At 33.6% G+C, this 13,837-nt stretch overlaps 1 protein-coding gene across 1 annotated transcript in view; it reads left to right on the top strand.

The window, feature by feature from the left end:
- Positions 1 to 12,455: 12,455 nt before the first annotated feature.
- The window catches only part of LOC128186987 (transcription factor SOX-5-like), a 47,924-nt gene continuing 46,542 nt past the window's right edge, over positions 12,456 to 13,837 (top strand). Inside the window, exon 1 of the mRNA XM_052856989.1 lies at positions 12,456 to 12,768. Coding sequence (XP_052712949.1) covers positions 12,713 to 12,768 — 56 coding nt within the window. The 5' untranslated portion in view covers positions 12,456 to 12,712. The remainder of the gene's footprint in view (positions 12,769 to 13,837) is intronic.

Genomic DNA, 13,837 nt, shown 5'->3' with positions numbered 1-13,837 from the left:
AATTGATGCCTATAGTGAAGTGATTTTTATTCCCTGTAGGTTTTAAACATATTGAAAAGTTAACAGATTAAACAAATTGCAAAATCCCTGGTCCTTGCACTTCATTGTAAGTGTGTTTACTGTAATTAGATGGAAAATTTGAAACGGATCTTTTTGGGGTTTTTCTTAAGAACCTAGTCTTTAATTGATGACCCCTAAATGAAATGCAATGTGTAGAATGGTAGAAAATAGTGCTGATTTCCAGAAAGGGGCCTTGTACCTACTAAAAGTGATGACACGATATCTCTGCATAACAATTTGATAACTCCATGCAATGTGGTTTAACTTCAAACTTGGTTTATGGTACGAAAAGAGAAAATGTACACAATACATGTAGATGTATAATATGTTTGTAAGTGAAGTTGCTAACAGCTATGTTAATTACGTGTTGTCTGATTCAGGAATAACCAGAGGTTATGTAGATACAGTTGGATTCAGAAATGTTCCTGGGAATGAAAATTGGTCGATTTATAATCCAAATAATTACACTAAATATATCTTGAAGTTAAAATATAGTTTATGATTTTATCTTTATTTCATAAAAAGTATCAACAAAAATTCCAAAAAAAAAATTCAAAGTATAATCCCCAATAAATATTCCTGCTTTTAAGTTTCCAGTATTTACCAGTATTTCACCAACTTTTCAGATCAGATGGTTGGATAAAGAAGGCAGGAGAAAGGGGATGACTGCAAACATGTTGTAGAATATCATGTTCCTAGAGCAACATGTCTTCTTGTAATGGAACTTCTTTAGTTGACATAGGGAAATTTTAAAGATAACAGCTAAACAGAGAACTTTTGAGGACACCTCCTCCATTACCAGGCTAAGCAAACACAGGCATTAAGCATTGTTTTGTTCCACAATGGCGCAGACGACCATACTTAATCTGTATATACATATACATGTTAAAACAAACGGAATTCAGGCCAGCCATTCCAAACAAAACTGTAATGTACAAAGAACTAACTATGGAGACAAACTCTTTCAAAAGTCAAGTCACTTTACTTTCCAGCTGAAATTGTTTTCTTATAAGTTTGGAAAAATCAAAATTGCAAGCAAAGAATTATTGACTTGTTTTTTTTTTAGATGCACATAGTTACTGGAGTAAGAGGGAAATGTCATCATTTGCATAGAACAACTTTTTAATAATTCTCATTTTATCTATGAAATTTATAAATGACTTTCTAAATACAGAATGGGCGTACATTACTTTGTTTTGTAAAGGTTGTTGATTTTTGCGCAATGATAATTTTTCAAACTTTTTTATTATTTCACATTCATAGATAGAAGGTGTAGTTCACAAACACATTTTATTTTCACCAATTCGCAAAAACATATTGGCTTTTTTCTCTGGAGTGAATCTCCTATCTTTTTACAAATCTTCATTGATCTGTTTAATATGACATTGAGGGAATCTTTTAAATCAGGAAATTTGAATTTTAAATTTCAATTGTTGAAGCTACAAGATTTTTAAGTACAACAGCATATCAGCGTTTCCAAGCGTCTAATCATATCTGGGGGTTTTGTTCAATGTCTGCCGGAATTTTCTTCAATTGTTAATAAATGAAAGTAATTGTTAACAAAGGGCTGATTCGTGGAGGCAATCAGAGTTGATTCCCTGCCAGTGAAAACACAAGCAAATCTCTCCAAGATAAAAAAAAATCTGTAACAGTAGCAGAGCAGTTATGGTGAGGTGTTTAAATACTAGCAAGCATTCTTGAGGAAACAATTAAAAGGCCACAATGTGATAGTGGGGTTATCAGCAAAACAAAAGACTTTCTTAATTGGTTTTTCTGCTGGCGATGAGAGAGGCCTCACAGAACAGAAGTGCTATGGATGTTTGCTTTGTGAATGAACGTCACCTAGAGTAAGAAGCATTGTCAGTGTTGAGAAGAAGCTTAACAGGCAGCAGTACAGCATCCTCTTGGTGCAGCATTACAGCATTTTATTGCAGCATGGTCTACCCCTTTCCTGTATCACAAGGGTTAGTGTCCTAGACAAGAGTTTTACTTTTTTTTTGCTAGATTTTAGGTGATATTAATTCATGATGTTTTAAAATTTTTACCTTCTTTTCCAAAATGAAGATATAATAGGTCAGTTTAAAGAATATTAAATTGTGTTTTATTGAAGAATTTGCTAATTTGAATTTCAAATAAAATTCTTTTTCAATCACAGCAGATGTTTATGTATGCTCACATGGCTGATTTTTTTCAGGCCAGTAATATTCTAACATCCCTATTTGATAAAGACATCAATTAAGGGAGACAACTAGATTGTAGACAGATATATCTAATTCACATAAAAATGCTCCGTAGATCAACTTTCAGTGCTATAGTTATCATGAAATATTAGAGCTATAATTAAATTCTGAAGCAACGAGGAAAGGCAGGATTATAAATAATAATAAGAACTTGAGCTGTCTGTAATACATAATCTGATGTTAAACCCAAAAATCGCTATGATATTCTATTTTTTCCAATTACAAAGTAAACCTGGCATTAAGAAAAAAGATGAGGAGGGTTTAGAGATTAAACTCTTATGATACAACACAATTATGAAGTAATGCAGTGATTATTCACTGTATCTTTTGGACTTAACTCATTTTGACCATTGTCTGCTGTACCCCGCTGGGCGTGGATATGGAGATTTTTTTTGGTGCCAGTTTCACGTGATTTGGAGAGACAGATTCAAAGAAAAAAATTTTCAGAAAAGGGGCTCGTGTTGTGGCGCCGTGTAGATTTGTGTGATAGCTGTCGCACTACCTCGGTACTTGACTTGATGCATATTGTGTAATAATTGCCTCTTGTATTGAGTTAAAATTTTTCAATTTTTGGGAGTCCACAATATCAAGAAAATCTGAAACATGCAGGGATTTTCGCTTAAAATTTTTTAAAAACTGTTTGTACAGAGTACATATGCAGTTCTTTGAGTCAATTAATCACTCCCAAATCAGTCGTAAGACAAAATGCTACTAAACCCTGTAAAAGCTGCGTTGTGAAATATGATTAGGTGTACGGGTTGACTTGCGTCCACATCAGTTTATCAGTTGTATAAAATTCATCGATGTGTGTCCACAGTTGATTATAAAGCTAGCAGGGGAAAAGTGTAGAAAATACTCAGCCATGTGTGTACAAAAGGAAAACTCAGACAATTCCACAAACAAATTCAATATATCATAACAAAGACATTTCTTTTCCTAGCTGATTCAGGTAAGGGTCGTCCCCGAATCTTTTAAGTTTTTCGCTGACAATGTTGAACAGGATAGTGATTTAGTTTGAAATCTCTTCATTTTTGTATTTTTTTTCATACTGATATATGTTCAGTTTTTGATTATGGTAAGTTTTAATTCTTTTGAATGTAAATTGGTTAGTTTTTATTTTCTCGGTGAAGTGAAATGCATTGGTTAAAGGTTATTTAAAATTATGTTACAGAATATGAACCTGCTATATAATTTGTATTTTTAAAAATACATCACAGCTCATAGATTTGGGGGGGGGGGGGGGTATGGAAAAGAATTAACACAGCTATAGAATTACAGTGTTAACAATGTACATGTACTAAATATGTATCATATAGTTTAGATGAAAATTACCAGACATCAGTCGGTAACTGACTTACATTTTGTTAAAACAATAGGCAAAGGAAATGACAAACAATAAGTACATGTATAGTGCACAGTTTTGGATGGAGGACAATGCAGCCATATTGGCTGAGAACAATGTGTAGGACTGTGCCTTCTCCTGACTGTGGTTTGTTCTGCAAATAGGAAAAAATGCACCATTGTTTCACACGTGGGCGTACCACGGATATTGGTGACCAAACTTTAGCCATAATAATACGTTATAGCTATTGAGTCAAATTGTCTTCTCACTGTTAAAAGCTTGTTTATTTTTTTTTCTTAATGTAAATTTATGTTTCATATGCCTCAAATTTGAAATAATGTGCAAGAATTGCTACATTTGATTTTTTGTCAATTTCACTGTCTTTTCTGATTGTCTATTCAACTGTCTGTTCCTTTTGTCTATTCAACTGTCTATTCCATTTGTCAAATCATCAAGACTACCTTGTGCAAGATTGATATTTTTTCTGACATAGCAAAGACCATAAGGATACAGAAACTATGGTCTATAAAACTTTCCATACAGATATGCTCCAAATTCGTTATTTGAATGGAAACTCTTACATTAAAGATATGATATGCTATCAATGAATTATACAGCCAAACATTGTTAAATTGGATATACAATCACATTGCACAGATTAAGTTTATGAAAAGAATAGAACGGTATATTATCAAACACAAACTCATTTCCACACTGTACAGAGTATATATAGGGGCCACCAGAAAGCTATTGATGCTTCAACCCAGGGAAATACTGTCCCAACTGGTAGGAAATACAAGACCAAAGATTTTGCAACAGATCCTGACACCGCAATGTTATGTAAAAGTGGCATTTGGGTAGATTCCTTTGTTGGGAGGTTCCAATGCAGGCATTGTGTGTAGAAGTTTTGACAAGTCTTCAGAGGCACAAGTTCTGACAATCAACCGTGTTTTATGGCATGTTTTCTGTAGATTTTTATCAAGGTACCATGAAAATTTGTCTAATCTGTGGTCTTGGAATAAGTAGACATCATGTTCAATTAGCCTTGCCTGACCACAGAAAAGGCCTGTGTCTGATCTTTATTGCCAGGACACATTCTGTTCAAGGGAGTTAACCCACTGAAGAATCTTACCCTAGTGTAATGTATCAGGAATTGATACAGATCTGTATCTGAATTTGACATCACAATGATTCCACATCTAAAGAGCTTTAATGGACCATTTCTCAATAAAATCACAATTTAATGAGATAATAGCCCAATTAAGACTAATGACAGCAACCTGCAAATCGTTTAACCCTATGTCAGATCAGTAGTCTTTACATGTGCCTTCAGAATTTATTTTCTCACTGGGAATTGAGGCATCGCTGGTTTCTTACAGGGTGTTTATGTATTGTGTTGAGGCTGAGACTCCTAGAGGAGTTTAAAAAAACACAATGCCAATGCTCGGAGCGCTTGTCTAAGACAAGAAGCCTGTTGTGGTTAGAGACATCCAAAAAATTCCTGATGGCAACTGGGTGCTTGATGAAGCATTTACTGTCAAGATGATGAAGATAGGGAAGTGCCCCTTGAAAAGTTGAAATCAGTTGTGTCTGGTAAGGGCTTGACAATGCACTGCATCTTTAGCTTCTTTAGCGGGTCAACTGTGTCAGGCGTTGTTTATGGGACTTGGTTTTTCATTATTTTTTTTTGGCCAATTTTTATGTTTCAAGAACTTTTGTGAAATGGCAGCAAACACATTTCAATTGCGCACAAATAATGCTGCTTTTTTTTCGCGAGCAAATTGCCTTTTATTTTGAGATCTCTTAGAGTTTTTATTTTTTTAGGGAATGATGGCATTATAGTGGGGTTTTCTCCTTTTTTTTGTTATTTTGTATGGTATAGCTCTCTAAGTACTTTTCTGAGCACTGTGGCCTAGGTGTAGCCTGAAAGCCCCATACAAAGGTCAAGATTCCAATATATATTTTTTAGCGAGAGAAACATAGAAACATTTCTTTTCAATTGACATGAAAAAAAATAACTATACAAACAAATAAAAGAGCATTATGGAAGATTTTCTAAAGATTTTGATATGATTTCTATAGAAGTCATTTCGAGTTTTCTTTCTCTGTGGAGGATTTAATATGCATTTGTCATGTCTTATCCAACAAAGGACAATGGCTTGATATAACTTTAATGTATGGGTGGATAAAAGTTCCCCCATGACAGACTGAATTCAAATTTACTTGTTGGGAAGTTCATCATTTTCTCATAAAAAATATTAAATGCGTCAATAGACACTATATTTCGAATTTACATAATAACCCATCATTGGCAGACTTTAGAGACATTGAAATTCACGGCTTTTGTTCGAATTCATACACAGCAACATCGGGTTTTCAATTACTTCACAAAGTCCACTCTATTGAATTTTGGTTAATATTCAGTAAGTCTGTCAGAATAGAAAAAAGGTTCCGTACGGTCCTGCCATTTCAAGGCATCCAACAATTGAACCATCTTTTAATTTGTTTTCAAACATATTTTGTGTGGATCTATCAAAACAGTCATTGTTGTCGTAACTTGGTAATTTCAACTTCATTTGGTTCTGTAAATTAAATTTGCTTTAATGTGCTGGTAACTGAGAAATAGATTTAGCTTTTTTTGTCCCCGAATTCCACCGCATGGCGTCCAACCATTGTGAACAAAATGAAGTGGAAACTTGACAAATACAAATTTGGACCATAAGAATCAAAAAAAGAAATTTTATTAGGAATATTGTGAGTATAGCTGGTTCCAGCATTAGATGTTTTCTACTTCTGGTAATATTGGTGCAGAGCTGAGAGCTATATGTATTGCATTTAGAGTTCATTTCAGAGTCCTGAATAAGTGAACCAATTTGACCCCATCTCTTTTTTTTCTGGCAAGCATCAGAACTGTTAAACAATCAAGGAAAAGCTTTTATCTTGGGTGTCCAACGCAGACCAATAAAACACTGAAGTCAATGTTTAGAACTTAATTAAAACTGGGTAGCTGTATTATCCCATTTAAAATCAAACTTATGGATATCTCTCCTGCTCCTAAAGCCATTGTTCGGGGATCCCTGCAGATAACTCCACAATGATGTCCTATTATTGGTCAATAAGTTTGGATAAGCCGATTTATGACTCTTTTTTTTCGCAATCAATTGGTAATTATTAAGTTATATTTGCAGTTCCTAAATTTTTTTCTAAACAATTCATTATTTTGTTTGGAGTCTCTGTACTGACAAAAGAATCAGGAATTGGTCAGAGACAATGCCCAGCTGCCTGTTATCCATGGTTGTCAATAAGTATAGGGAACCTTGTCTTGTGTCTTTGCAGGGTCCACTGAATCTTCTGAGGCTGTGAACAATCTTTGAAGTCATCCAACACTTAAGACTGGCCACACCAGGAAAAAGGTAAAACTAGAAATTCACCAACACCAGTACAATAAGTCCACTATTAATGACTATTAAAGTAAGATATACATTAAGTTAAGAATTTTAATTTGACTTTTTATCCTATGTAGGATGGTTTTAATAATGTAAATACTGTGGAATCATTAATTTTCGTGGGGGCCAATGTTCGTGGATTGCTTAAACTTTACAGGTTCATGGGGACGTAATTTCGTGTATTCTCTTAAACCTACAGAGGAAATATGACTTTATTATCCTAATCTATTAATTCGTGGAGGATGTTATTTCGTGGATCAAAGGTACCCACGAATTCCACGAAAATTGAGCCACCATGAAATCTAATGATTCAACAGTAGCTTAATATCATAATGATATGGAAAGGATTTTTGGGTTTTAGAATAAAACATTGATCAGTTATGGAAAAGAACATCTATACGGTTACTACCTTTTAAATTTTAAATCTGTGTTGCAAAATTAGTTTTTGCATCTAAAATGTTGAATTTTATAAATCAGCGATAGTTTTTAAATATAAAACACAAAGCAGAATTAATTTTGGTTCTCTTCATAATAGTATTAAGCCCATATATATCCAAGTCTGACTATTGTAGTCTAGAAAATAATAGACATTGATGATAAAGTTCAAATTTTTAAGGTATGTCTAGTTGAGGCTCTATTGTCCAACTTACTTGATATTTAATCACTGCATTTTGTTCATCATAAATGTAATTTACATAATATGAAGGCGGCTATACGAGAAGTCCAATTATTGTGACGTGGGTGTTCACCCGATATTTGAACATCATGCATTTTTAATCCACTTTTTGTACATTCAACATTTTTTTGGATTTTAAAAGTTCTGAAAGATAGTATTGTTAAGACGATATCATTGTTGTCAACACCCATTTACGTATTATTTGGGATGCAAAAGTACATTTCAAGCGTCATCCTTTTGGAGAATGACAAATGGACAAAAATAAGTGCGTTTGAAATACTCAAATTTTTAGTCCAATTAAAAACTCTCTCAAGTTTTTTTAATTATTCTTAATAATCAAACTTGGGTTTATTCTTTGGGGATATTTCATTTTTTTCTATTAATATCATATGAATTTGTTAGCAAAATAAGTTAATGAATTCACAAGCAGTATACATAATTTGTAGAACATTAATGCATTATTATTTTCTTTGATGCCTGGAAACACCAAAATTTCTTCTTCCTCCATAGTTAAGTCTATTTGGATAATGATTTTTATAACTCTTCTGTGTCTGTATATCTCTTTGTAGTCAAAAAATAATTTCAGATGCAAGAAAAGATAGAAATCTCATAGACAACTGTTTTTTCTTCTTCTTTTTTTATTTAGATTTTAGCTGTAGAAGTTATGAGATTTTCATGAATTCCGGTATTTAGATGAAGCAGATTTTTCAGAATTATTTAACAATTTTTTGTCTTCGTGAATTTATATAAATCATAGATGAGGTAAGAGAGTTACGTATTTCCCCCGTTTTTCAAGGCTGAACTTAAACAAATGATGAAAAGTGGCTTTTCTGTGGATTACTTGATTTGAATTATTTGTATAGGTTTGTAACTCGCTGCCATTTTCCCCTCTTTTTTGTATATGAGAAGAAAGTTTTGTTTCTTTATGACACCCCAAAGGTTTCTTAATTTCAGTTAATTTAAAAAGACTAATTAATGGTGAATTGTTCACCAGTTCCAGTTTTTTTTTTTAAACTTGCTTTGAAATATCAGCTGTATTATTGAAAGTTTTTCAATTTCCATAGCTTACAGAAAAAACCTGTACACAATTTTGAATAAATCTCTTTTTCTTGGCATATATTTGTAGAATCGTGAAATTGAACTTTGAATAATTCTAAGAATAATTCTTGAAGTAGGTCTGCAGTATATGAAACAGGGTTTGACATCTGTATGTCAATTCTTAAATAAAATTTTTGCTTTTCATAGGTGTTTTTCACTTCATGATTTATCATTTTATAAAAAATTTAATGATAATAAATATATATACTTACACCATAACACCTCATTGCAGAGAATTACAAAGACAAAAAATTATCTATTTCTTGGGAAACTTGTGATTCAGAAGGTCTTATAGCAGAGACTGATGTTAAGAGTCCATTTGAACTTCTTCTCTCCTGCAATGCCAGTTACTATTTTTCAAATTTTCTTTTGTAGACTTAACGTATTGTATAAGCCTCAATGACAAGTGATTTCACAAAAAAGTTGAATTTTGAAACCAAATTTGAAAATCTGTTATGAGCGTCATTGGTGGTCTATTGTGAGAATTCATCAGTCTAGTGATATGTGTGCACAGGGTGTTTGACAAGCTCTTAGGGGTGCTGCTTACACCCCGAAAGGACGACCGTCCACAGTGGAGGCCCATTGTCCAAACAAAGAATACCCATATCTCCATTTCTTCTTTCTTATTTACAGTCTATTCAGGATATTGCCTATTAGGAATTTCCTGCATTTCAAAATTCAATACAAAGTCACTTTACTAAAAACGAGATTGTTCATCATTGCAAACACAAGGGAAGACAAGGGCTAGAATTCTGGGATTGTTGCCTTGTCAGTACCGCGTGCAGAGTCAATACTCTTCTCTGTTTGGGGATGTAAATGATAGTTCCAACTCCAGTATATCTGGTTTATTTCGAGAGCTTTTGTTTCCAGCGACTACTATTCTTATAATGTCACAGCAATATTGAACTGTTACTAATCACAAAAGGCACAGAACAAGGGCCCTGCTAATGTTTTTGAAACCTTTGAAACAACAGTCCTGAAGATGGGGAGATAGATTTATTATACATTGTTGAAGAAGAAACAGAATGTTTGCATTGTTTCATGGTGACAATGGCTGTGTCAATTTTGGAGCTGGAAATTGTATTTCTATCTGTGCTGATTACATTGTTGCTTCCTTGATTAACTGATTAGAATAATTTAAGCTCTCCGTCATTGTTTTGCTAATTGTTTTACCAATAGCGCTGTACACACCTTTAGGTTTAGATTTACTTCCATTGTAACTTAAGTGTGTATTTGCTTTTTCCCAGGCCTCCAAAAACTCACTCAAAAAGGCTGAAGATTCTTCAAATGATCAAAAACCAATTTATGATTTGAGCTTGTGAACTAGAGTGATACCCTCAATGATTTCTTCCCTTTTTTTAACGAATATCAACGTAAGGTCATACAAGCGCTCTAAGAAAGCGATACCCTTTATTGGTATTTGTTTTCCTTGGTGACTGACGTTGAGCTGTTGTCACCCATTGTTACTTTGCGGATATACCTATCCCATTGCACCTTGTTCTGCTCATTGTTAATCCCTCCACCCGTCCAACAGGTGACAGATGAAAAAAAGTGCTGCCTCATATTGTTATTGCTATTAAAATAGCGAATATACGCATATGAATTAAGTCAACCGTCCTGTTAGTCAAAATTTTTTTTTTTTTCCCTTTTGACTGCTGGTATCACGCACTTAAAACTGATGCTGTTTAATACACCTGAATGGTAGTTTTAATCTTGTTATATCTAAATTATCGCCGGTCATTAAGATCTTATCACAATACAATCACCTAAGTAGCTTTTGTCGAGCATTTTCACTTAAATTTCGGCGAGTGAGATTTATACCATTACCTGCCTGACATTTATATCAAGCTAGACAAAGTGGAGGTGGAATTGAATTGTCTGAGTCTTAGGTGACACCGTGACAATGAACTCATATGTACATAGAAAGCCTAACCCGCCTGTGTGGTACGAACAAAAACCTTGGAAGGTCTAATTAAGTATCCTCTTTGTTATATCATAAAGATGTCATAATATTTGTCCAGAAATTGATCAAGGGCGTGGGCTGATCTTCAGAGTTACTTGGGAGTAGAAGTGAAGCTATTTTATCTCCTCTTTTTGTGCATTGTTTGTCTATGAAGTTTGTTCTTGTCTCTTGAGGCCAAAAAAAGTAAATTTAATATGTAAAGCACATCCAATTACATTTATCAAAGTTCAAAAGAATCGAGTCATTATTCGTCCAGGTATCTCGTTTGTAAGGAACCTGTTTTTCCGTGTGACTGCATACATGTGGACTCTTAGGAACAGTGAGATGTTTGCTAGACATAACAACCAATTCTGTCAGTAATTTTGGTTATCATCACTTCATTGTCTTTGAAAATTATCATAATGACTCACAGACTATAAGAAAAAAGAATGTCTTCAAAGACAACAATAGCAAATGACAAAGGATCCAAGACACTGCTCTCGATTTTCTGTTTCGTATTGGAATGCGCTTCACGGAGCTGATGGCAATTTTAGATATTTACACCACTGTCCAATCAATCCTGATGCATTGTGGGGAATCGCCCAGTTAATGCCCAAGACCATCTATCATCTAAATTTGCTCATCCTCCCCATGCTTCAATGGGCACCAAAATAATTTTTGCGCTGGTAGAGGCAAATTGCATCATTATTTTATTTGTTGCACGCTTTTGTGATTTATGTAAATTTGGCCATTCTTATACAAGTTGACAGCAGACGTCAAGCCTGCTTTGGTTTGCTTGTGTGCCTGTCTGTTAATATTTGGCTGTCACATCCTCTAAAGTGTGATTGGTCTCAACATCAGTCTCGCTATTGTTCAATCATCGATGGCAGCGTCTTTACCAACATTGATCCCTCTGGAGTGATACTCATTACGCCGTGATTTAAGAGCTTGACAATATTATCACTTTTGTTGTTCTATTAGACCCAGCTTTGAGTCCCGATTTTTGTATTTAATATAACCTTGCCTCGCCACAAAACTCGGGACGTTGGCATATTATTGACTATTCAATCTTGGATAGATATCGTAATTTTGATTTCAGGTAAAATGAGTATTATAATAAATTGAGTGTGCTTGAATGTTGGTATAATTAACACCTAAAAAGTCACAATCGATGTCTGACGTACGACTGTAAGCGCGGACAAGGCGTGTTTTGTCCTCACTGATGATTTTTTCCAAATTGAATGTTTGGTTGCAACAATAGCAAACATAAAAGACATTACACCGTTTTAATTTAAATATAAAACCCCGTCAATCTTCAGCTTTCTTTTGTGCTTACAGCATCAAGGATCGAGCATTACGTAGTCCTATTTATTCAAACAGAAAGGCATTCAAACTCTATATCAGACAATATTCAAATGTAAATTTCCTCCTGTTTAAAAATCAACCTATCTTGATAAAAACTATTGGCAGAATTGAAAGTTCATTGGTATAATCAAATCAGTGGTCAATTAAATTAAATGCCAAACCAAGAAACGGGCCAATATGATTTTTGATCCAAGGCAAGGCGTGTTAACAATGAAGATTGATGTCTCGCTAACAATAGCTCTCTGTGTTTTTCGGTGTGTCTTCTGTAATACCTAGAGCCTTTAACTACCCGCTATTGACTTAAAGGGACGAGCTTGTTATCAATGACCCAGCTACTTTATACCTTACCTGTATTCTCACCTGAGTTGCAAGAAGTGAAAGAAGGGTGCACATACTTGGGAGAAGAAATATAGAAGGAAGGAAGAGAAGAACTTTTGCCGGCCCTCGAGATCTTGAGAGAGTTTCTCCATATAGCTGTAATTGAAGAGTTAATTGAGAGATTGACTTGCGAACGTTCAGCTGATGATGTTGCACTGATGTATAATGAAACATGAGGACTTCAGAGGAATTTCGGATTATCTACCCTGTTTCTTTCATGGGTAGGTTAGAATTATTAATCTTATAAAACTGATCTCATGTCTTAATCACTTTAGGAATCATTTTTGAAATTAATATAATAAGATTAAAAAAAAATGTAAAAATCTTCTTGTCTATAAGACTTTTTTAAATTCTTAACTTTTTTTAAAATTTCAAACTTCCATAAACTGTCATATAAAAGAAAAAATAGCGTTAAAAAATATAATATTCCTTAGCCAAAATTAGTAATTCAGTTAGTGGGTGGTGCGTGTATAAAGTATATATTGGTTTTAAAGGCCTACACTTATGTAACAGTTATCTGAATGATTAGAGCTTCCTCTCAGATAAAAAAACGCAACAGGCCTTGCATGTAATATCTATTATTTATTAAGGGTTATTGTTGATAAGATATGATGTTTTAGATTTCGTTCATCTGAGAGAATTGTAAAAATAAGTATTTATTTTGTAGATTGATCAGTAAATACTTTTACATACGTTAATTTGTTAATGAAATTTCTTATTAGAAGACAAATACCTGGTATATTGATGGCCTTTTTTTTATTAATTTAATGATATATTTATTATCATCTTGATATTGTAACTATGGAAAGAATCACGAATGTAATTTTAATAGTAAAAGAGTTGAATTATATGAAAACTAACGGATGAAATTAAAAGTAATAGTTTGTCTAGATTGAATAAAGTGTTGAAATGGGAGGAAAATTCCAAATGCTGAAAGGATTTAGTGAATTGCTTTTTTCTTCTTGAAAAAAAAAATTAAATCTGCAAAAACAAAATAAAATCAAAGATAATGTAATATTCATACAATATATTTTGACTTGACACTTCTCAAATAGTGAAATGGAGACATTCATAAATTTGTTGCGGGGATGGGTTTATCAGTGACGTATTAAATCTTTTATTATTTCAACATCCTTGCAACTCATAGAATTATTACAAATGAAAAAAATGTGTGTAAATAGATATTATATGGAGTGATAAGTCTGCAGTGTGCCCTGCCCGGTCTGCAGAAAATGTGAATGAAGAGATAGAGTGCAAGATCGGTGTCTGTCTTTCCTCAGTTAAGCGATT

The sequence above is a fragment of the Crassostrea angulata genome, chromosome 1, assembly GCF_025612915.1.
Source record: "Crassostrea angulata isolate pt1a10 chromosome 1, ASM2561291v2, whole genome shotgun sequence".
Lineage (NCBI taxonomy): Eukaryota > Metazoa > Mollusca > Bivalvia > Ostreida > Ostreidae > Magallana > Magallana angulata.
Note: the sequence above shows the minus strand (reverse complement) of the source record. Positions and strands in the feature narration are given on the sequence as shown.